The 23,277-nt window shown below is 59.8% G+C and overlaps 3 protein-coding genes across 4 annotated transcripts in view; 2 read left to right on the forward strand and 1 right to left on the reverse strand.

Moving 5' to 3' along the window:
* Positions 1-97: 97 nt before the first annotated feature.
* Positions 98-14,698, forward strand: PLD3 (phospholipase D family member 3; the record flags this gene model as incomplete). Its single annotated transcript, XM_074531819.1, has 10 exons — positions 98-140; positions 2,366-2,404; positions 2,510-2,633; positions 4,527-4,704; positions 7,247-7,367; positions 9,196-9,323; positions 11,051-11,251; positions 12,300-12,605; positions 13,562-13,661; positions 14,442-14,698. Coding segments are annotated over 10 exons (1,431 nt in total), but the record flags the coding sequence as incomplete, so codon positions are not given.
* A 691-nt stretch (positions 14,699-15,389) lies between these two features.
* LOC141726760 (uncharacterized) lies at positions 15,390-20,209 on the reverse strand. 2 transcript variants are annotated; one of them, XM_074531810.1, is made up of 5 exons: positions 20,140-20,209; positions 19,478-19,549; positions 19,197-19,309; positions 18,399-18,567; positions 15,390-17,196 (listed from the first exon to the last, which is right to left on the reverse strand). In XM_074531810.1, the coding sequence occupies exon 5, from the start codon at positions 16,716-16,718 to the stop codon at positions 15,633-15,635; it is 1,086 nt and encodes a 361-aa protein (XP_074387911.1). In that variant the 5' UTR covers positions 16,719-17,196; positions 18,399-18,567; positions 19,197-19,309; positions 19,478-19,549; positions 20,140-20,209; the 3' UTR covers positions 15,390-15,632. The 2 variants fall into 2 exon arrangements, with proteins under 2 accessions (XP_074387911.1, XP_074387909.1); XM_074531808.1 differs by having other exon boundaries at positions 19,197-19,394.
* Positions 20,210-22,131: 1,922 nt separating this feature from the next.
* Positions 22,132-23,277, forward strand: part of LOC106630639 (ryanodine receptor 1) — a 143,921-nt gene continuing 142,775 nt past the window's right edge. Inside the window, 1 exon segment of the mRNA XM_074531811.1 lies at positions 22,132-22,387. Within this exon segment, the coding sequence (XP_074387912.1) occupies positions 22,343-22,387 (45 nt within the window). The 5' untranslated portion in view covers positions 22,132-22,342.

Here is a 23,277-nt window from a genome sequence, read left to right on the forward strand (position 1 = left end):
GCTCCTGAACCCCCCCTGGGGATTTTTGGGGTCCCTCCCCTGCCTGCACCCCAAAAAGCCCAAATTCCCTCAGGGGATAAATCCGGATTTTCCTGTTCCAGCCTCGTGCCGGGATGGGGCTGAGCGGAGCCTACAAGCAGGTACGGCCGGGGACACCCCAAAAAAACCCAAATTTGGGGGTCCTGGGGCACCCCAAAACCCAAACTGGGCTGGGGACACCTCAAACTCTGATTTGGGGCACCCCAAACCCCAAACTGGGCTGGGGACACCCCAAAAACACCCAAATTTGGGGGTCCCGGGGCACCCCAAAACCCAAACTGCGCTGGGAACACCCCAAAATCTGAATTTGGGACACCCCAAACCCCAAACTGGGCCGGGAACACCCCAAAATCTGAACTTGGGACGCCCAAACCCCAAACTGGGCTAGGAACACCCCAAAATCTGAACTTGGGAATTTGAGGGATCTTGGGAATTTTGGGGGATCCTGGAATTTTGGGGGGATCTTGGGAATATTCTGGGGGGATCCTGGGGATTTTGGGGGGAATCTTGGGAATTTTGGGGGAACCTGGGGATTTTGGGGGGATCCTGGAATTTCAGGGTGTGTTTCACACCCATCCCCCCAATTTTGGGGTCTCCACCCCCCCCAATTTTGGGATCTCACCCCCCAATTTTGGGGTCTCCACCCCCCAATTTTGGGATCTCATCCCCCCAATATTGGGATCTCACCCCCCAATTTGGGGTCCTTCCCCCCAATTTTGGGGTCTCATCCCCCCCAATTTTGGGGTCTCCACCCCCCAATTTTGGGATCTCATCCCCCCAATATTGGGATCTCACCCCCCAATTTTGGGGTCTCATCCCCCCCAATTTTGGGGTCCTTCCCCCCCAATTTTGGGATCTCATCCCCCCAATTTTGGGGTCTCCACCCCCCCAATTTTGGGGTCTCATCCCCCCAATTTTGGGATCTCATCCCCCCAATTTTGGGGTCTCATCCCCCCCAATTTTGGGGTCTCCACCCCCCAATTTTGGGATCTCATCCCCCCAATTTTGGGGTCTCCACTCCCCCAATTTTGGGGTCCTTCCCCCTCAATTCTGGGGTACTTCCCCCCCAATTTTGGGGTCTCCACCCCCCCATTCTGGGGTCTCATCCCCCCAAATTTTGGGGTCCTTCCCCCCCAATTTTGGGATCTCATCCCCCCCAATTTTGGGGTCTCATCCCCCCAATTTTGTGGTCCTTCCCCCCCAATTTTGGGGTCTCCACCCCCCAATTTTGTGGTCCTTCCCCCCCAATTTTGGGATCTCATCCCCCCAATTTTGGGTCTCATCCCCCCAATTTTGGGGTCTCCACCCCCCAATTTTGGGATCTCATCCCCCCCAATTTTGGGGTCTCTACCCCCCAATTTTGGGATCTCACCCCCCAATTTTGGGGTCTCCACCCCCCCAGTTTTGGGGTCCTTCCCCCTCAATTTTGAGATCTCATCTCCCCAATTTTGGGGTCTCATCCCCCAATTTTGGGGTCCTTCCCCCCCAATATTGGGATCTCACCCCCCAATTTTGGGATCTCATCCACCCCAATTTTGGGGTCTCCACCCCCCCAATTTTGGGGTCTCATCCCCCCAATTTTGGGGTCTCCACCCCCCCAATTTTGGGGTCTCATCCCCCAGTTTTGGGGTCCTTTCCCCCCCAATTTTGGGGTCCTTCACCCCAATTTTGGGGTCTCACCCCCCCAATTTTGGGGTCTCATCCCCCCAATTTTGGGGTCCTTTCCCTCAATTTTGGGATCTCATCCCCCCCAATTTTGGGGTCTCATCCCCCCAATTTTGGGGTCCTTTCCCCCAATTTTGGGATCTCATCCCCCCCAATTTTGGATCTCATCCCCCCCAATTTTGGGATCTCATCTCCCCAATTTTGGGGTCTCATCCCCCCCAATTTTGGGGTCCTTCCCCCCCAATTTTGGGGTCCTTTCCCCCCAATTTTGGGGTCTCATCCACCCCAATTTTGGGGTCTCATCCCCCCAAATTTTGGGATCTCTACCCCCCAATTTTGGGGTCCTCCCCCCCCAATTTTGGGGTCCTTCCCCCCCAATTTTTGGGGTCTCCACCCCCCAATTTTGGGGTCTCATCCCCCCCAATTTTGGGGTCCTTCCCCCCAATTTTGGGGTCTCCACTCCCCAATTTTGGGATCTCATCCCCCCCCAATTTTGGGATCTCATCCCCCCAATTTTGGGATCTCACCCCCAGTTTTGGGATCTCATCCCCCCCAATTTTGGGGTCTCTACCCCCCAATTTTGGGTCCTTCTCTCCCAATTTTGGGGTCCTTTCCCCAATTTTGGGGTCTCATCCCCCCAATTTTGGGGTCCTTTCCCCAGCTGGACCCTCCGGACCCCCGGGAGCCGCCGACCCCCAAGGTACCCCCATCCCACCCCCCCCTTCCCTGCACTGTGAATGGGATAAAAACCCCAAAATTCACCAAACCCCCCCAATTTTGGGGTGTCCCCCCCCCCAAACCTCAGCGCCCCCAGGGCGCCGCGCTCTTCGTCCTCCTGTCCATCCTCTTCCTCCTCACCTTCCTCCTCCTCCTGCACCTGCGCCACCACCGGGGGGTGACACCGATGGCACCTGTGGGGACACCTGCAGGTAAGGGGGGCTGGGGGGGAGGGCACCCAAAAACCCCCCAGGACACCCCAAAAACCTCCCAAGACCCCTAAAAACCCCTCAGGACACCCCAAAAACCTCCAAAACCCCCCCAAAACCTCCCAAAAACCTCCCAAGAACCCCTAAAAACCCCTCAGGACACCCCAAAAACCCCCAAAAACCTCCAAGAACCCCTAAAAATCCCTCAAGACCCCCCAAAAAAAACCCTCAGGACCCTCCCAAACATTTCAGGATCCCCCAAAACCCCCAGGACTCCCAAAAGACTCCCACAACCCCTCGAAACCCTCTAGGACTGCCCAAAAAAATCCCCCAAAACCCCCCCAGGACCCCCCAAAAACCCCTCTAGGACGCCCCAAAAACCCCTCTAGGACCCCCCAAAAAACACCCTAGGACCCCCCAAAAAACACCCTAGGACCCCCAAAAAACCCCCCAGGATCCCCCAAAAACCCCCCAGGACTCCCAAAAGACTCCCACGACTCTTCAAAACCCTCTAGGACTGCCAAAAAAATCCCCCAAAACCCCCGGGACCCCCCAAAAACCTCTCTAGGACCCCCCAAAACCCTCTAGGACCCCCCAAAAAACTCCCCAGGACCCCCCAAAAAACCCCCCAGGACCCCCCCAAAACCCCCCAGGACCCTCCAAAAACCCCCAGGACTCCCAAAAACCCCTCAAAACCCTCTAAGACTGCCCAAAAAATCCCCCAAAACCCCCCAGGACCCCCCAAAAAAACCCCATGACCCCCAAAACCCTCTAGGACCCCCCAAAAACCCCCCAGGACTCCCAAAAGACTCCCATGAGCCCTCAAAACCCTCTAGGACTGCCCAAAAAACCCCCCCAGAATTCCCCAAAACTCCCCTAAAAAAAAACCCAAAAACCCCCCACAACCCCCCAAAACCCTCTAGGACCCCCCAAAAACCCCTCTAGGACCCCCCCAAAACCCCTCCAGGACCCCCCCAAACCCCAGGACTCCCAAAAACCCCTCGAAACCCTCTAAGACTGCCCAAAAAAAAACCCCCAGAATCCTCCCAAAACCCCCCAAAAAAAACCCCCACGACCCCCCAAAACCCTCTAGGACCCCCCAAAACCCCCCCAGGACCCCCCCAAAACCCCCCAGGATCCCCCAAAAACCCCCCAGGACTCCCAAAAGACTCCACAACCCCTCAAAACCCTCTAGGACTGCCCAAAAAATCCCCCAAAACCCCCCAGGACCCCCCAAAAACCTCTCTAGGACCCCCCAAAAACCCCTCTAGGACCCCCCAAACCCCCAGGACCCCCCCAAACTCCCAGGACTCCCAAAAAACCCCTCGAAACCCTCTAAGACTGCCCAAAAAACCCCCCCAGAATCCCCCCAAAACCCCCCAAAAAAACCCCATCACCCCCCAAAACCCTCTAGGACCCCCCAAAAAACCCCCTAGGACCCCCCCAAACCCCCCAGGACCCCCCCAAAGCCCCCCCAGGACTCCCCTAAAACCCCCAGGACTCCCAAAAGACTCCCACGACCCCTCAAAACCCTCTAGGACTGCCCAAAAAAATCCCCCAAAAACCTCCCAGGACCCCCCAAAAACCTCTCTAGGACCCCCCCAAAGCCCCCCCAGGACCCCCCAAAACCCCCCCAGGACCCCCCAAAGCCCCCCCAGGACCCCCCAAAAACCCCCCAGGACCCCCCAAAACCTCCCAGGACCCCCCCAAAGCCCCAGGACTCCCAAAAACCCCTCGAAACCCTCTAAGACTGCCCAAATAAAACCCCCCAGAATCCCCCCAAAACCCCCCAAAAACCCCCCAGGACCCCCCAAAAAAACCCCCCAGGACCCCCCCAAAGCTCCCAGGACCCCCCCAAAGCCCCCAGGACCCCCCCAAAGCCCCCCACTGCCGCAGCATCGTGCTGGTGGAGAGCATCCCCGAGGGGCTGGGCCTGGGCCCCGAGCGCGGCCGCAGCACCTTCGAGGCCTGGATGGAGCTGCTGGGCCGGGCCAGGCACAGCGTGGACATCGCCTCCTTCTACTGGACCCTGACCAACCAGGACACTCGCACACACGAGCCCAGCGCTGAGCAGGTGAAAACACCACATTTTGCCTTTTTTTTGCCATTTTTTACCTATATTTTACCCTTTTTTTACCCTTTTTTTGCCCATTTTTACCTGTTTTTTTTGCCCCATTTTTACCTGCTTTTTAACCTATTTTTTGCCCTCTTTTTGCACATTTTTTGCTCTTTATTGCCTGTTTTTTGTGTGTTTTTTCCCATGATTTTGTCCGTTTTGGCCCCTTTTTTGTCTGAGTATTGTCCATTTTTGGCTCCTCTGTTGTTTAGGCTTTGACCATTTTACTCCAGTTTTGTTCATTTTTTGCCTGTTTGTTTGCCCATTATTGCTCCTTTTTTGCTTGGGTTTGCCCATTTTTTGACTATTCTTTGCCCATTTTTCGCCTGCTTTTTTGCCCATTGTTGCCCCTATTTTACCCCATTTTTTGCCCATTTTTTTTGCCCGTTTTATGTCCGTTTTTACCTGTCGGCTGCTGGCCAGGGCCAGGCCAGCGTGGACATCGCCTCCTTCTACTGGACCCTGACCAACCAGGACACTCACACACACGAGCCCAGCGCTGAGCAGGTGAAAACACCACATTTTCCCTTTTTCTCCCCCTTTTTTCCCCATTTTTTGCCGTTTTTTCCTGTTTATTTTGCCCATTTTTGCCCATTTTTTACCCTGTTTAAATGCATTTTTTGCCTATTTTTTGCCCTTTTTTTTCCCCCAATTTTTGGGTTTTTTTCTCCCTTTTTTTCTTCATGGTTTTGCCCATTTTTGCCCAATTTTATCCTTTTTTTGCCCTGTTTTTTGCCCATTTTTTGCCCATTTTTTGCCCAATTTTGTCCATTTTTTCACCTGGTTTTTTGCCCATTTTTGTCCCTTTGTGTCCATTTTTACCTGGCATTTTTGGGGTGCTGCTGGCCAGGGCCAGGCACAGCGTGGACATCGCCTCCTTCTACTGGACCTTGACCAACCAGGACACTCGCACGCACGAGTCCAGCGCTCAGCAGGTGAAAACACCACATTTTCCCTTTTTTCCCCATTTTTTGCCGTTTTTTCTTGTTTATTTTGCCCATTTTTGCCCATTTTTTACCCTTTTTAAATGCATTTTTTGCCTATTTTTTGCCCTTTTTTCTCCCCATTTTTTGCCTTTTTTTTCTCCCTTTTTTTCCTCGTGGTTTTGTCCATTTTTGCCCTTTTTTTACCCTTTTTTAATGCATTTTTTGCCTTTTTTTCCCCCATTTTTGGGGTTTTTTCTCCCTTTTTTTCTTCGTGGTTTTGCCCATTTTTGCCCCTTTTTTTGCTTGGTTTTGCCCATTTTTTGCCCTCATTTCCCCCCATTTTTCCCTGCTCTCAGGGTGAGCAGCTCCTGGCAGCCCTGCAGCAGCTGCCGGCCCACGATTTCCCCATTTCCTCATTTTTTCCCAATTTCCCCATTTTTCCCAATTTTCCCCATTTCCCAATTTCCCCCATTTTCCCCATTCCCACATTCCCCTCCTTTTCCCCATTTTCCCAAATCCTCCATTTTCCCCATTTCCCTATTTTTCCCCCATTTCCACCCTCAGGGTGAGCAGCTCCTGGCAGCAATCCAGCGGCTGCCAGCCCGCAATTTCCCCATTTTTCCCCGGTTTTTTTCCCCCATTTTCCCCTGGTTTTTTCCCCACTTTCCCTGGATTTTGCCCATTTTCCAATTTACTCCTTTTTCATAATTTCCCATTTTTTCCCCCATTTTTGCTCTCAGGCGAGCGCCTCCTGGCGGCGCCGCAGCAGCTGCCATCCCACAATTTCCCCATTTTTCCCTGTATTTTTTCCCCATTTTTTCCTGGTTTTTTTTCCCAATTTCCCCTGATTTTCCCCCATTTTCCCCCCATTTTTGCCCTCAGGGCGAGCGCCTCCTGGCGGCGCTGCAGCAGCTGCCATCCCACAAGTTCCCCATTTTCCCCAGTATTTTTTCCCCATTTTTCCCTGGTTTTTTTTCCCAATTTCCTCTGATTTTCCCCCCATTTTTGCCCTCAGGGCGAGCGCCTCCTGGCGGCACTGCAGCAGCTGCCATCCCACAATTTCCCCATTTTTCCCTGTATTTTTTCCCCATTTTTCCCTGTTTTTTTTCCCAATTTCCCCTGATTTTCCCCCCATTTTTGCCCTCAGGGTGAGCGCCTCCTGGCGGCGCTGCAGCAGCTGCCATCCACAATTTCCCCATTTTTCCCTGTATTTTTTCCCTATTTTTCCCTGGTTTTTTTTCCCAATTTCCCCTGATTTTCCCCCATTTTCCCCCCATTTTTGCCCTCAGGGTGAGCGCCTCCTGGCGGCGCTGCAGCAGCTGCCATCCCACAATTTCCCCATTTTTCCCTGTATTTTTTCCCTGTTTTTTTTCCCAATTTCCCCCATTTTCCCCCATTTTTGCCCTCAGGGCGAGCGCCTCCTGGCGGCGCTGCAGCAGCTGCCATCCCACAAGTTCCCCATTTTTCCCTGTATTTTTTCCCCATTTTTCCCTGGGTTTTTTTCCCAATTTCCCCTGATTTTCCCCCATTTTTGCCCCATTTTTGCCCCATTTTTCCCCCATTTTTGCCCTCAGGGTGAGCGCCTCCTGGCGGCGCTGCAGCAGCTGCCGTCCCGTGGCGTGGCCGTGCGCGTTGCGGTCAGCGCGCCCTCGCCCACCGCGCCCCTGGACGACCTCCAAGCCCTGGAGCGCAGCGGTGAGCGGGGTCGGGGTCACCCCCCAATTTGGGGGTCCCGGTGGGTCTGGGGGGGCTCAGGTGGGTCTGGGGGAGCTCAGTTGGGTCTGGGGGTTCCGGTGGGTCTGGGAGCTCAGGTGAGTCTGGGGGCTCAGGTGGGTCTGGGGTCCCGGTGGGTTTGGGGGGACCAGGTGGGTCTGGGGGGGCTCAGATGGGTCTGGGGGGGCTCAGATGGGTCTGGGGTCCCGGTGGGTCTGGGAGCGCAGGTGGGTCTGGGGGCCACAGGTGGGTCTGGGGATCCTGGTGGGTCTGGGGGCACAACTGGGTCTGGGGGGACGCAGGTGGGTCTGGGGTCCCAGTGGGTCTGGGGGTCCCGGTGGGTCTGAGGCCTCAGGTGGGTCTGGGGGCCCTGGTGGGTCTGGGGTCCCCGTGTGTGACCGCGGTGCCGCAGGTGGGTCTGGGGGAGCTCAGGTGGGTCTGGGGTCCCGGCGGGTCCGGGGTCCCGGTGTGTGACCGCGGTGCCGCAGGTGGGTCTGGGGTCCCGGTGGGTCTGGGGGCACAGGTGGGTCTGGGGGGCTCAGGTGGGTCTGGGGGTCCAGGTGGGTCTGGGGGCTCAGGTGCGTCTGGGGTCCCGGTGTGTGACCGCGGTGCCGCAGGTGGGTCTGGGGGAGCTCAGGTGGGTCTGGGGGTCCTGGTGGGTCTGGGGTCCTGGTGGGTCTGGGGTCCTGGTGGTTCTGGGGGGCGCAGGTGGGTCTGGGGTCCAGGTGGGTCTGGGGTCCCGGTGTGTGACTGCGGTGCCGCAGGTGGGTCTGGGGGCACAGATGGGTCTGGGGTCCCGGCGGGTCTGGGGTCCTGGTCGGTGACCGCGGTCCTGCAGGAGGGTCTGGGGTCCCGGTGGGTCTGGGGTCCCGGCGGGTCTGGGGGTCCCAGTGGGTCTGGGGTCCCGGCGGGTCTGGGGGCACAGGTGGGTCTGGGGTCCCGGTGTGTGACCGCGGTGCCGCAGGTGGGTCTGGGGTCCCGGTGTGTGACCGCGGTGCCGCAGGTGGGTCTGGGGAGGTTCAGGTGGGTCTTGGGTCCCGGCGGGTCTGGGGTCCCGGTGTGTGACCGCAGTGCCGCAGGTGGGTCTGGGGTCCTGGTGGGTCTGGGGGCTCAGGTGGGTCTGGGGTCCCGGTGGGTCTGGGGTCCCGGCGGGTCTGGGGTCCCGGTGTGTGACCGCGGTGCCGCAGGCGGGTCTGGGGGCACAGGTGGGTCTGGGGTCCCGGCGGGTCTGGGGGCACAGGTGGGTCTGGGGTCCCGGTGGGTCTGGGGTCCCGGCGGGTCTGGGGTCCCAGTGGGTGACCGCGGTGCTGCAGGTGGGTCTGGGATCCCGGCGGGTCTGGGGTCCCGGTGTGTGACCGCGGTGCCGCAGGTGGGTCTGGGGTCCCAGCGGGTCTGGGGGTCCCAGGTGGGTCTGGGGGCTCAGGTGGGTCTGGGGTCCCGGCGGGTCTGGGGTCCCGGTGTGTGACCGCGGTGCCGCAGGTGGGTCTGGGGGCTCAGGTGGGTCTGGGGTCCCGGCGGGTCTGGGGTCCCGGTGTGTGACCGCGGAGCCGCAGGTGGGTCTGGGGGAGCTCAGGCGGGTCTGGGGTCCCGGCGGGTCCGGGGTCCCGGTGTGTGACCGCGGTGCCGCAGGTGGGTCTGGGGGCTCAGGTGGGTCTGGGGTCCCGGCGGGTCTGGGGGTCCCGGCAGGTCTGGGGTCCCGGCGGGTCTGGGGTCCCGGTGTGTGACCGCGGTGCCGCAGGTGGGTCTGGGGTCCCGGCGGGTCTGGGGTCCCGGTGGGTCTGGGGTCCGGTGTGTGACCGCGGTGCCGCAGGCGCGGCCGTGCGCGCCGTGGACCTGCCGCGCCTGACGGGCGGCGTGCTGCACACCAAGTTCTGGCTGGTGGACGGCGCCCATCTCTACATCGGCAGCGCCAACATGGACTGGAGGGCCCTGACACAGGTGGGGCACGGCGGGGGCGGGGATGAACCCAACGGGGGTGGGGACAAACCCAATGGATGGTGCCAAACCCAACGGGTGGGGACGAACCCAACGGGTGGTGCCAAACCCAACAGGGTGGGGACAAACCCAATGGATGGTGCCAAACCCAACGGGTGGGGACAAACCCAACAGGGTGGGGACGAACCCAACGGGTGGGGACAAACCCAACGGGGTGGGGACAAACGCAACGGGGTGGGGACAAACCCCATGGGGTGGGGACAAACCCAACGGGGTGGGGACAAACCCAACGGGGTGGGGACGAACCCAACGGGGGGGGACGAACCCAACGGGGTGGGGACAAACCCAACGGGGTGGGGACGAACCCAACGGGGTGGGGACAAACCCAACAGGGTGGGGACGAACCCAACGGGGTGGGGACAAACCCGATGGATGGTGCCAAACCCAACAGGGTGGGGACGAACCCAACGGGTGGGGACAAACCCAATGGGGTGGGGACAAACCCAACAGGGTGGAGACAAACCCAACGGGTGGGGACGAACCCAACGGGTGGGGACAAACCCAATGGGGTTGGGGACAAACCCAATGGGGTGGGGACAAATGGGTGTAGAGCCCAATGGATGGTGCCAAACCCAATGGGGTTGACCCCAAATCCAATGGATGGTGCCAAACCCAATGAGGTTGACCCCAAACCCGATGGGGTTGGTGTGGAACCCAATGGATGGTGCCAAACTCAATGGGATTGGTGTGGAACCCAGTGGGGTTGGCCCCAAACCCAATGGAAGGTGCCAAACCCAATGGGATTGGTGCCAAATGCAATGGGGTTGACCCCAAACCCGATGGGGTTGGTGTGGAACCCAATGGGGTTGGTGTCAAGCCCAATGGATGGTGCCGAACCCAACGGGTTTGGTGTGGAACCCAATGGAATTGGTGTAGAACACAAGGGATGGTGTCAAACCCAACATGGATGGTGTCAAACCCAATTGGGTTGGTGTGGAACCCAATGGGGTTGGCCCCAAACCCAATGGATGGTGCCAAACTCAATGGATGGGTGTGAAACCCAATGGAGTTGACGCCAAACCCAATGTGGATGGTGCCAAACCCAATGGATGGTGTCAAACTCAATGGGGTTGGCCCCAAACCCAAGATGGATGGTGCCAAACCCAATGTGGATGATGCCAAACCCAATGGGATTGACCCTCGAGCCAGTGGGGTTGGAGGGGAACCCAATGGAGTGGGCCCCAAACACAATGGATGGTGGCAAAACCAGTGGCACTGGTGCCAAACCCAATGCGGTTGACCCCAAACCCAACGTGGATGGTGCCAAACGAATGGGATTGGTGTGGAACTCAATGGGGTTGACCTCAAACCCAATGACTTGACCCCAAACCCAACATGGATGGTCCCAAACCCAACGACTTGACCCTAAACCCAGCATAGAGGATCCCAAACCCAACGTGGATGATCCCAAACCCAATGACCTTGACCCAAACCCAACACGGACGGTGCCAAACCCAATGGAATTGGTGCCAAACCCAATGAGCTTGACCCAAACCCAATGGGTGGTCCCAAACCCAAATTGGGCAGTGCCAAACCCACCGGTTGGCACTCAACCCAATGGGATGGGAACCCCCCCAGCCCCATCCCCGGTGCCGTCCCAAGCCCCGTCCATCAGGGAGGGACAACGACGCCATCCCACCGTGCCACCGGTGCCGTCCCGCACGCCACAGGTGAAGGAGCTCGGAGCCGCCATCTACAACTGCAGCTGCCTGGCCAAGGATTTGGGCAAAATCTTCGAGGCCTACTGGTCATTGGGCGTCCCCGACGCGTCCATCCCGGCGCCGTGGCCGGACAACTTCTCCACCTCCATCAACCTGGAGACGCCGCTGGAGATGACGCTCAACGGCACCGAGGCCGCCGTCTTCTTCTCGGTAGGTGCCACAGGGGGGGGTCACCATGCTGGGGTCACCATGCTGGGGGTCATCGTGCTGGGGGTCACCAGACCAGGGGAGTCACCACACCAAGGTCAAACCCACCATGGGTCAAACCCACCCGGGGTCAGACCCACCCTGATGTCACCATGCTGGGGTCACAACACCAAGGTCAAACCCACCCTGATGTCACCACACCATGGGTCACCACACGTGGTCAGCACGGAGTTCTCGCGGCTGCAGGGGTCACCACATCAGGGTCACCACACTGGGGTCACCATACTGGGGTCACCACATTGGGGTCACCACACCAGGGTCAAACCCACCCTGATGTCACCATGCTGGGGTCAAACTCACCATGGGTCAAACCCACCATGGGTCAAACTCACCATGGGTCACCACACTAAGATCAAATCCACCGTGGGTCACCACACCGAGGTCAAACCCAGCATGGGTCAAACCCACCCTGATGTCACCACACCATGGGTCACCACACCAGGGTCAAACCCACCAAGCTCAAACCCACTAAGGTCAAACCCACCATGGGTCAAACCCACCATGGGTGAAACCTACCCTGATATCACCACACTGGGGTCACAACACCAAGGTCAAACCCAGCATGGTCACCACACTGGGGTCACCACATCGGGGTCATCACACCAAGGTCAAACCCACCAAGGGTCAAACCCAGCATGGGTCAAACCCAGCATGGTCACCACACTGGGGTCACCACACCAGGGTCACCACACCAAGATCAAATCCACCATGGGTCAAACCCACCATGGTCACCGCACTGGGGTCACCACACCAAGATCAAATCCACCGTGGGTCAAACCCAGCATGGTCACCACACTGGGGTCACCACATTGGGGTCACCACACCAAGGTCAAACCCACCAAGGTCAAACCCACCAAGGTCAAACCCACCATGGGTCACCACACCAAGGTCAAACCCACCATGGGTCAAACCCAGCATGGTCACCACACCGGGGTCACCACACCGGGGTCACCACACCAAGGTCCAACCCCCCATTTCCGTGTCCCCACAGAGCTCTCCCCCCGCTCTGTGCGCCGCCGGCCGCACTCCGGACCTGGCCGCCCTGCTGTCGGTGATCGACGGCGCCGCTCAGTGGGTGGACGTGGCCGTGATGAGCTACGTGGTCAGCACGGAGTTCTCGCGGCCCGAGCGCTTCTGGCCGGCCATCGACGAGCGGCTGCGGCGCGCCGTGGTGGAGCGCGGGGTGGCGCTGCGGCTGCTGGCCGGCTGCTGGCGCCACAGCCGCCCCAGCATGTTCCCCTTCCTGCGCTCGCTGGCCGCGCTGGCCGACAACGGCACCCGCTACGGCGTGCAGGTGGTGCGTGACGGCGGGTGACATCGGGGGGTGCCGGGCTCTTTAAAGGGTGACGGCTTTTCCCCGTTTTTCCTCCATTTTTCCTCCATTTTTCCTTAATTTGTCCCAATTTTCCTCAATTTTTCCTCAATTTTCCCCCAATGTTTCCCTAAATTTTCCCCATTTTTCTCCTACTTTTCCCCAATTTTTCCCTAATTTTTCCTTCATTTTCCCCCATTTCCCCCTATTTTTCCCCCGTTTTCCCCCAAAATTTTCCCCATTCTCCCCCAAATTTTTCCCCTTTTTCCCCTATTTTTCCCCCATTTTCCCCCTATTTTTCCGCATTCTCCCCCAAATTTTTCCCCATTTTCCCAAAATTTCCTCCATTTTCCCCCATTTTCCCCTATTTTTCCCCCATTTTCCCCAAAATTTTTCCCCATTTTCCCTAATTTTCCCCTCATTTCCCTCCATTTTTCCCCAATTTTCCCTCCATTTTCCCAAATCCCTCAGGGGTGTGACAGTCCCCTCAGGGATGGTGACAGTCCCTTTGGGAGGTGACAATTCCCTCAGGTGTGTGATAATCCCCTCAGGGATGGTGACAATCCCCTCAGGGATGGTGACAATCCCCTCGGGGGAGGTGACAGTCCCCCAGGGAAGGTGACAATTCCCTCAGGGATGGTGACAGTCCCTCAGGGGAGGTGACAGTCCCTGTGGAAGGTGACAATCCCCTCAGGGAAGGTGACAGTCCCTCAGGGGTGTGACAGTCCCTCAGGGGAGGTGACAATCCCCTCAGGGATGGTGACAGTCCCTCAGGGGTGTGACAATCCCCTCAGGGATGGTGACAGTCCCCTCAGGGGTGTGACAGTCCCTTTGGGAGGTGACAATCCCCTCAGGGAAGGTGTCAGTCCCCCAGGGATGGTGACAATTCCCCCAGGGATGGTGTCAGTCCCTCAGGGGTGACATTCCTGTCCCCCCTCCAGCGCCTGTTCGTGGTCCCGTCCAGCGCGGCCCAGAGCCGCATCCCCTTCGCCCGCGTCAGCCACACCAAGTACATGGTGACCGACCAGGCCGCCTACGTGGGTCAGTTTGGGGGCATTTGGGGCTTTTGGGATGTTTTGGGGTGTTTGGGAGGCATTTTGGGGGAGGTAGAGGTATTTTGGGGGTGGTTTGGGGGTATTTTGGGGATTTTTGGGCTGTTTGGGGGGTATTTGGGGGCGGTTTGGGGTATTTTTGGGGTGGTTTTCTGGAATTTTAGGGCAATTTGGGGCATCTTGGTAGCCTTTTGAGGCATTTTGGGGTGGTTTTGTGGTATTTTTGTGCATTTGGGTGCATTTTGGTGGCCTTTGGGGGCATTTGGGTGCATTTTGTTGGCGTTTTGAGACATTTTGGGGTGGTTTTGTGGCATTTTGGTGCATTTGGGTGCATTTTGGTGGCCTTTTGGTGCATTTTGGTGCGTTTTGGTGGCCTTTTGAGGCACTTTGGGTTGGTTTTGTGGTATTTTGGGACATTTTGGTGCATTTTGGTGGTGTTTTGGGGCATTTTGGGGTGGGTTTGGGTACTATGGGACATTTTGGATTTTTTGAGGTACTTTGGGGTGGTTTTGTGGTATTTTGGTGCATTTGGGTGCATTTTGGTGGCCTTTAGGGGCATTTTGGTGCGTTTTGGGTTGTTTTGAGGCATTTTGGGGTGGTTTTGTGGTACTTTGGGGTGGTTTTGTGGTATTTTGGTGCATTTTGGTGGCCTTTTGAGGCACTTTGTGGTGGTTTCGTGGCATTTTGATGCATTTTGGTGGTGGTTTTGGGCGTTTTGACCCATTTTGAGCTGGTTTTGTGTTCTTTCCCCTTCCCCAAACGCCCTCAGGCACCTCCAACTGGTCCGGGGATTACTTCGAGCGCACGGCGGGCTCGGCGCTGGTGGTGGCGCAGCCCGGGCCGGGCTCGGGCTCCTTCCGGGAGCGGCTCCGGGCCGCGTTCGAGCGCGATTGGAGCTCCGGCCACAGCTTCGACATCGGCGACCCCCGCGGCTGGGCCGGGCACTGCGGGCCCCGGTAGCGCCGGGAGAACCCGCGGGGAGCGGCGGCTTTGGGGCGGAAAATGCAAGAAATGGGGTTTTGTGGAGGTGGTGCGATGTGCTGTGTGGTTATTGGAGCCCCAGTCCCATCCCTGGAACCCTAAACTCATCCGTGGAACCCCAAACCCCTTCCTTGAACCCCCAAACCACTTTCTGCACCCTCAAATCCTTTCTGGACCCACAAACTCCTCCCTGGACCCCCAATCTCATCCCTGGAACCCCAATCCCAATCCCTGAATCCCCAAATCCCTCCCTGGAACCCCAAACCCATTCCTGGATCCCCAAACTCCTCCCTGGACCCCCAAACCCCTTCCTTGAACCCCCCAAACCCATCCCTGAACGCCTCAAACCCATCCCTGGACCCCCAAACCACTTTCTGCACCCCCTAAACCCATTCCTGGAACCCCAAATCTCTCTCTGGACCCCCCAAACCCCTTCCTGGGCCCCCAAACCCATTCCTGGTTCCTCAATCCCATCCCTGGTTCCCCAAATCCCTTTCTGGACCCCTAAACCCATCCCTGGAAGTCCAAATCCAGCCCTGGAACCTCGAACCCCATCCTGGATCCTCAATCCCATCCCTGAACCCACCAAACCCTTCCCTGGACCCCCAAAACCCCTTCATTGACCCCCAATCCCATCCCTGGACCCCAAATCCCATTCCTGGAACCCCAAACCCCTCCCTGGACCCCCCAAATTCCCCCCTGGCCCCCCCCAGCCCCATCACACTCCAGGTTTTTTTGGGATTAACGTTTATTCTGGCCAAACAAGCGTGAGGGGCCGGGCTGGGGGGCAGCAGCCTCGTGCCCCCCTTCCCTGGTTAATAGGAACACCCCAAAAATGGCCCAAAAGCCTCAAATCCCCCGAAAAAAAAAGCTGGATTAGGAATTTGGGAGGGATGGAGGGAGTTAGAGAGGGTCTGGGGGAGCTCAGTCACCGCTTTGGGGGTCCCCAAAGCCCCCCCAGGTTGGGAGGGTGGGGGGCTCATGGCTCGGCACAGATCTGGGGGCTCAGCACCAGCTGCGGCAGCTGGAATTTGGGGGTGCCCTCGGGCCGGAGCCCCCCGGGATCGCAGCGGGAGGAGATGCCCCCGATGGCGAGGGGGATCTGGGGGTCCCCGGGGCACAGCTCCACATCGGGGGAACCGCATCCTCCCCAATTTGGGGGGCTCCGGAGAGGCCCCCGCGGGGGGCGAAACCCACCCCTGGGCACCCAGCGGCGCCGCCGGGGGTTCCCATCGCGGGCGGCTCCTCCTTCCTCGGGCACGGCCTTGGAGCCGCCCCTCCTCATCCTCGCCGAGGATCCCGCGCCGCTCCCGGAGGAGCCGGCCCCGAATTTGGGGAGTTTCACCCCAAAGCGGCGCCCGGGCTGCTCCGAGGCGCCGTCCAAGCCCGGCGGCGCCAGCTCCAGCACCGGCACCTTCAGCACCGGCGGCTCCGGAGCCCGGCGCGGCTCGGGGCGCTCCGGTGCCGGTGCCGGTTGCGCTCCCGGCAGAGCGAACCCCACGGCGGGGATGGGGATGCGGGGCGGCCACGGCGGCGCCGGAGCCCCCCGAGATTTGGGTTTGGCGCGGAGGCTCCCGGGGGGCTCCGGGGCCGTCCAGCCCAGGATCAGGCTCTCGGCGCTGCCCCCGCGTTTCGGGGGCGCTTTGGGGACCCCCCCAGGGCGGAGGTCGGGGCTGGAGCCCCCGAATTTGGGCAGCGCCGCGGCCGCGATGCCGAAGCGCGGGGCGCGGAGCCGGGGGGAGCCCGGGCCGGCCCCGGGGCCGAATCGCGGCCCGTCCTCGGTGTCACCGAACGGCGCCAGCGACAATTTGGGCACCTTCAGCTTGGCCCCCGCGTCTCCCACCGCGCCCAGGTCCAGCTCCACGCTGGGGATGGCGATGCCGGGGGGCGATGCCGGAGGGGAGGGGGTCCCGCCGCCCTCCCGCAGCTTGGCCAGCGCCCACCCGAGGCGGGGAAGGCGGAATTTGGGGGGCTTGGGGGCGATTTCCACGGCCGGAGCCTCCAGCTCGCGGCTGAGCTTCCGCAGCCCCTCGGCGAAGCGGGAAGCCGAGTTCGGGGGGCTCATCCCGGGGGGCTCCGCGCTGGCGAGGCCGAGCTCCGGCGCCAGCTCCACGGCGGCTTTGGGGACATCGATGGGCACCGAGGGGACGCGGAGGGCCGGGAACGCCCCCCGAGCCCCCGGAGCCCCCTCCTCATTTCCCTCGGGGGTCGCGGCCGGGCCCCCCCTTTGCCCACGGGGGCGCGCTCAGCCCCAGGGAGCCCTTGGGCGCCGCCAGCTCCACGCTGGGGATGCGGGCACCGAGCTCGGGGGGCTCCGGGGGCGCCGTCCGGGCCGCGGCCGCTTCGCGCACGGTCAGGCGGGGCCGCGGCGGCTCCGGGGGCAGCGGGGGCACCGGGCCGGGGGCGCCGCGGGGCTTGGGCAGCTTGGGCAGCTTGGGAAGGGCGAGCTCCACCGAGAGGGGCGCGGCGGCACCGGCGGCACCGGAGGGCGGCACGGGAGCGGCGGCGGGCGGCGGCTTGGGGGCCGCGGGCAGCGGCGTGGGCTGGGGGGAATAGCGGGATGTGGGGAGCCCGACACCCCAAAAACCATCCCGGCAGCCATAAACACCCACAAATTCATCCACGGGGAGCCCCGACACCCCAAAAACCATCCCGGCATCCATAAACACCCACAAACCATCCACAGGGAGCCCCGACACCCCAAAAACCATCCTGGCAGCCATAAACACCCACAAACCATCCACAGGGAGCCCCGACACCCCAAAAACCATCCCGGCAGCCATAAACACCCACAAATCCATCTACAGGGAGCCCCGACACCCCAAAAACCATCCCGGCAGCCATAAACACCCACAAACCATCCACAGGGAGCCCCGACACCCCAAAAACCATCCTGGCAGCCATAAACACCCACAAATCCGTCCATGGGGAGCCCCGACACCCCAAAAACCATCCCGGCAGCCATAAACACCCACAAATCCATCCACAGGGAGCCCCGACACCCCAAAAACCATCCCGGCAGCCATAAACACCCACAAATCCATCTACAGGGAGCCCCGACACCCCAAAAACCATCCCGACATCCATAAACACCCACAAATCCGTCCATGGGGAGCCCCGACACCTCCAAGCCTTCCACAGGGAGCCCCGACACCCCAAAAACCATTCTGCACCCATAAGGAGCCCCCAAACAGCCCCAAACCCATCCACAGGGAGCCTCGACACCCCAAACTCATCCACAGGGAGCCCCGACACCCCAAAAACCATCCCGGCATCCATAAACACCCACAAATCCATCTACAGGGAGCCCCGACACCCTGAAAACCATTCTGCATCCACGGGGACCCCAAATACACCCAATTCTGCATCCACGGGGACCCCCAACCACCCCCCATCCATAGGGATCCCACTCCAAAGGCACCCCCTATCCATAGGGACCCCCAAACATCCCCCATCCACAGGGACCCTCCATTAATAGGGACCCCCAAACACTCCCCATTCACAGGGACCCTCATTTATAGGGACACCCCCCCATCCTCAGAGACCCCCAAAAACCCCCAATTCACAGCGATCCCCTCTCCATAGGGACCCCCAAACACCCCCCATCCACAAGGACCCCCAAACACCCCCCACCCACAGGGACCCCTCCCCATCCACGGGGACCCACAAACACCCCCCATCCACAGGGACCCCTCCCCATCCACGGGGACCCCTCCCCATCCACGGGGACCCCCCGAACCCGCACCAGCCTGGTGCTGCCGTCCCGCTGTCCCTCGGGGGTCCCGGGGGTCCCGGGGCCCGCCCCCGCCGCAGGTGCAGGGACACGCGGCAGCCCCCGGCCCCCTCCAGCAGCCGCCCCACGGCCTCGGGGGACGCCCCCTCGAAGGAGACCCGCACCCCCAGCACACGGTCACCTGTGCGGGGACATCGGGGGGATGGCCCGGGGGTGCCGTGTCACCCCCAGTGTCACCCCAGTGTCACCCTGTCACCCCCAGTGTCACCAGTGCCAGCTCTGGTGTCATCTTGTGACCCCCAGTGTCACCCCAGTGTCACCTTGTCACCCCCAGTGTCACCCCAGTGTCACCCTGTCACCCCCAGTGTCACCCTCAGTGCCACCTCATCACCTCCAGTGCCACGTTGTCACTCCCAGTGCCACCCCCAGTGTCACCAGTGCCAGCTCTGGTGTCATCTTGTCACACACAGTGCCACCCGCAGTGCCATCTTGTCACCCCCAGTGTCACCAGTGCCAGCTCCAGTATTACCTTGTCACTCCCAGTGCCACCCCCAGTGTCACCCCCAGTGTCGTCCTCAGTGTCCCCCCAGTATTCCCCATGTCCCCCAGTAGCCCCCCAATGTCCTCCCAGTGTCCCTCCAGTGTCCCCTCCCAGGCTCCCCAGTCCCCCCAGTTGTCCCCTCCCAGTGTTCCCAGTACCCCCCCAGCGTCCCTTCCCAATCCCCCCCAGTGTCCCCAATGTCCCCCCAGTGTCCCCCAGTGTCCCCCCACTGTCCCCAGTGTCCCCCCAGTGTCCCCATTGTCCCCCACCGTGTCGCAGCCGCAGGGATTTGGGGCGCCTCGGCCACGTAGAGCCCGTGGCTGTCGCGGGCCAGGCGCAGCCCCCTCCCCAATTCGGAGCCCGGGCCCAGCTCCAGCACCTCCTGCAGGGGAGGGGGACATTGAGGGAGGGGGAGTGACAAGGTGACCCCTCCCCAATTCGGAGCCCGGGCCCAGCTCCAGCACCTCCTGCACGGGAGGGGGCACAGGGGGACATTGGGGGGGGATGTCCCTCAGTGACCCCTCCCCAGCCCCTGCAGACCCCTCCTCACCTCCATGGTGGGGGGGGTCTCTCTTTTGGGGGGTCTCGGGGGGGAACGAGCAGAGGTCGGTGGTGATGGGTCCTGGAAAAGGGGTGCAGAGACCCCAAAATCCTCACTGTGACCCCCAAACCCCATCACAGCCCCCAAATCCCTCCCAAACCCCATCACAGCCCCCAAATCTCTCCCAAAATCCCTCCAAACTCTTTCAGAGCCCCCGAAAACCAATCACAACCCCCCAAATCACCCCAAAATCTCACCAAACTTCATCACAGCCCCCCCAAATCCCCCCAAACCCCATCAAAGCCCCCCAAATCTCCCCCAAACACCATCAATTCTCCCCCAAACCCAAACACAGATCCCAAATCCCCCCAACCCAATCACAGTCTACCAAATGCCCCCAAACCCAATCACAGCCCCCCAAATCTCCTCCAAACCCCACTACAGCCCCCCAAATCCCCCCTAGATCCCCCCAATCCAATCACAGCTCCCCAAATCCAATCATAGCCCCCCCAAATCTCCCCCCCCAAATCCGATCACAACCCCCAAATCTCCTCCAAATCCTCCCCAAACCCCATCACAACCCCCCAAATTGTCCCCAAACCCCATCAAATCCCCCCCAAAGCCCATCCCAGCACCTTTTCCCAGCCCGCTCCCCACATTCCCCTCCTCACCCTCCCGCTGCGTCTCTGCTCTGCCGCCGGCTCCGCGTCCCCCCCACCCCCAGCTCGGGGACCCCCCCCCCCTTTTTTTGGAATCCCCCCTCCCCCCACGCAGCCCCGGGACAAGGGGGGTCCTTGTCCTGCCCCCCCCGCGGGGAATTCCGGGAATTTCGGGGAATCAGCAGAAATTCCCGTGGGATGGAGCTGGGCCTGAGGCTGGGATCGGGGGTGGGATGGGGGGGTGAGGCCTCGGGGACCCCCCAAAAACCTCCTCATAAGCACCCTAAAGCACCCCCGGGGTCCCCTAAACCCCCCTCATAACCCCCTAAATCCCCCCCAGAACTCCCTAAACCACCCCCAGAACCACCTAAAGCACCCCCAGAACCACATAAAGCACCCTCGGGACCCCCCAAAACCTCCCCATAACCCCTAAATCACCCCTGGGATCCCCTAAGGCCCCTTCATAACCCCCCAAACCTCCCTGTAAACCCCAAAATCACCCCTGGGACCCCCCCAGACCTCCAGATAACCCCTTAAACCACCTCTGGGACCCCTAAACCCGTCTCATAACCCCCTAAATCACCCCTGGGAGCCCCCAAATCTCTCCTGTGATCCCCAAACCACCTCCGTGACTCCCTAAACCACCCCTTGCACCCCCTAAACCACCCTTGGAACACCATAAACAACCCCATAACACCCCAGAGATCCCCATAACACCCCTGGGACACCCTAAATCACCCTGGGACCCCCTAAACCTCCAGAGATTCCCATAACATCCCTGGGACCCCCTGAACCACCCCCTTTTTTTTATTCAGATTGAGGGAGACCTTCTTTACGTGCTACTTTAGGGCACTAAACTGAGAGGGAACCTCCTTATGCCGTTATTTTAAGGTTTACACAGAGGAGAGAAAATGGCGGGGAAACATGAGGGGAGAAAAGAGCGGGAAACGTGAGGGGAGAAAAGGGGCGGGGGACACGTGAGGGGAGAGAAGGGGCGGGGACACGTGAGAGGAGAAAAGGGCGGGAAACGTGAAAGGCGAAAAGGGGCGGGGGACACGTGAGGGGAAAGGTGAGGGGGAAAATGGGCGGCGGAATGTGAGGGGAGAAAATTGTGCGAAACGTGAAGGGAAAAGAGCGGGAATCGTGAGGGGAAAAGAAAGAGAAATGTGAGGGGAAAAGAGAGGGAATCGTGAGGGGGGAAATGGCGGGGGAACCTGAGGGGAGAAAAGGGTGCGAAATGTGAAGGGGAAAGAGAGGGAAATGTGAGGGGACGAGAGAGGAAACGTGAAGGGGAAAATGGCCGGGGAATCGTGAGGGAGAAGGGGAGAGAAAACCTGAGAGAAAACTTCATTCCTAAAATCCCTCCTCCGAAAAGACCGGGCTGTGCTGGGCTGAAATGTGGGGACCCCTCCTCTTAAAGGGCCAGAGGCCTCACCCCCTAATGTTGGGGACGATTGGAATGGTCTGTGCCTCAGTTTCCCCCTGCAGGTGACAAAAGGGGATTCTGTGCCTCAGTTTCCCCCTCCAGGTGACAAAGGGGGGGTTCTGTGCCTCAGTTTTCCTCTGCAGGTGACATGGGGGGGGATTCCGTGCCTCAGTTTCTCCATGCAGGTGACAAGGGGGGATTCCGTGCCTCAGTTTCCTCCTCCAGGTAACAAGGGGAGGGGTCCGTGCCTCAGTTTCCCCCCTGTAGGTGACATGGGGGAGGGGTCCATGCCTCAGTTTCCCCCTCCGGGTGACAAAGGGGATTCCGTGCCTCAGTTTCCTCCCGCTCTAGGTGACATGGGAGAGATTCCGTGCCTCAGTTTCCCCCTCCAGGTGACAAAGGGAGGGTTCTGTGCCTCAGTTTTCCCCTGCAGGTGACATGGGGGGGGAGGGATTCCGTGCCTCAGTTTCTCCATGTAGGTGACATGAAGGGGATTCCGTGCCTCAGTTTCCCTCCCCCTCCCCCCCCCCGCCGGACCCTCCCCCCTCACGTCACGCGTGGGGGAGGGGCTGCAGGTGTCACCGCCGGCCCTGGCGACACCGGGGGGGGGACACGATCGGTGACACCCGCGGGGGGGGGACGGGACCCCCTGAGACCACCCGGGAGCCCCCAAATTTCACCCGGGAGCCCCCAAATTTCACCCGGGACCCCAAAGAATCACCCGGGACCCCCTGAATTGGACTCGGGACCCCCCAAAGTTCAGCCGGGACCCCCGAAAGCCCCGCGGCGATGGCTGAGGGGGAAGGAGAGGACGATGTGCAGTTCCTGCGGACGGTGAGGAACTGGGGAAACTGGGAAATACTGGGAGGGAAACTGGGGGGGATACTGGGAGGGAAACTGGGGGAGATTCGGGGGGGAACTGGGAGAAATTGGGGGGGATACTGGGAGGGAACTGGGGAAATTCGGGGGGATACTGGGAGAGGAAACTGGGAAAGACTGGGAGAAATTGGGGGGGATACTGGGAGGGAAACTGGGGGAGATTCGGGGGGGAACTGGGAGAAATAGGGGGGAATACTGGGAGATACTGGGAGGGAAATTGGGAGAAACTGGGAGGGAACTGGGAGAAATTTGGGGGGGAATACTGGGAGATACTGGGAAGGGAAACTGGGGAAACTGGAAGGAACTGGGAGAAATTGGGGGGGATACTGGGAGGGAACTGGGAGAAATTTGGGGGGGAATACTGGGAGATACTGGGAAGGGAAACTGGGGAAACTGGAAGGAACTGGGAGAAATTCGGGGGGAATACTGGGAGATACTGGGAAGGGAAACTAGAAGGAACTGGGAGAAATTGGGGGGGATACTGGGAGGGAACTGGGAGGAGAAATTGGGAGAAACTGGGAGGGAAACTGGGAGAAATTCGGGGGGGAATACTGGGAGATACTGGGAGGAGAAATTGAGGAGGAAACTGGGAGGGAAACTGGGAGAAATCGGGGGGGAATACTGAGAGATACTGGGAAGGGAAACTGGAAGGAACTGGGAGAAATTCAGGGGGGGATACTGAGAGAAAACTGGGAGAAATTGGGGGGAAAACTGGGAAAAACTGGGGAGGAAACTGAGAGATACTGGGAGGGAAACTGGGAGAAATTTAGGGTGATACTGGGAGGGAAACTGGAAGAAGTTCAGGGGGATACTGGGAGGGAAAACTGGGAGAAATTCAGGAGGAA

The sequence above is a fragment of the Zonotrichia albicollis genome, chromosome 39 (assembly GCF_047830755.1).
Source record: "Zonotrichia albicollis isolate bZonAlb1 chromosome 39, bZonAlb1.hap1, whole genome shotgun sequence".
Classification (NCBI taxonomy): Eukaryota; Metazoa; Chordata; class Aves; order Passeriformes; family Passerellidae; genus Zonotrichia; species Zonotrichia albicollis.

What these genes read in the sequence shown, in the direction of transcription:
- LOC141726760 (XM_074531810.1), bottom strand. Translation starts at nt 16,718, where the DNA reads ATGAGCCCCCCGAACTCGGCTTCCCGCTTCGCCGAGGGGCTGCGGAAG.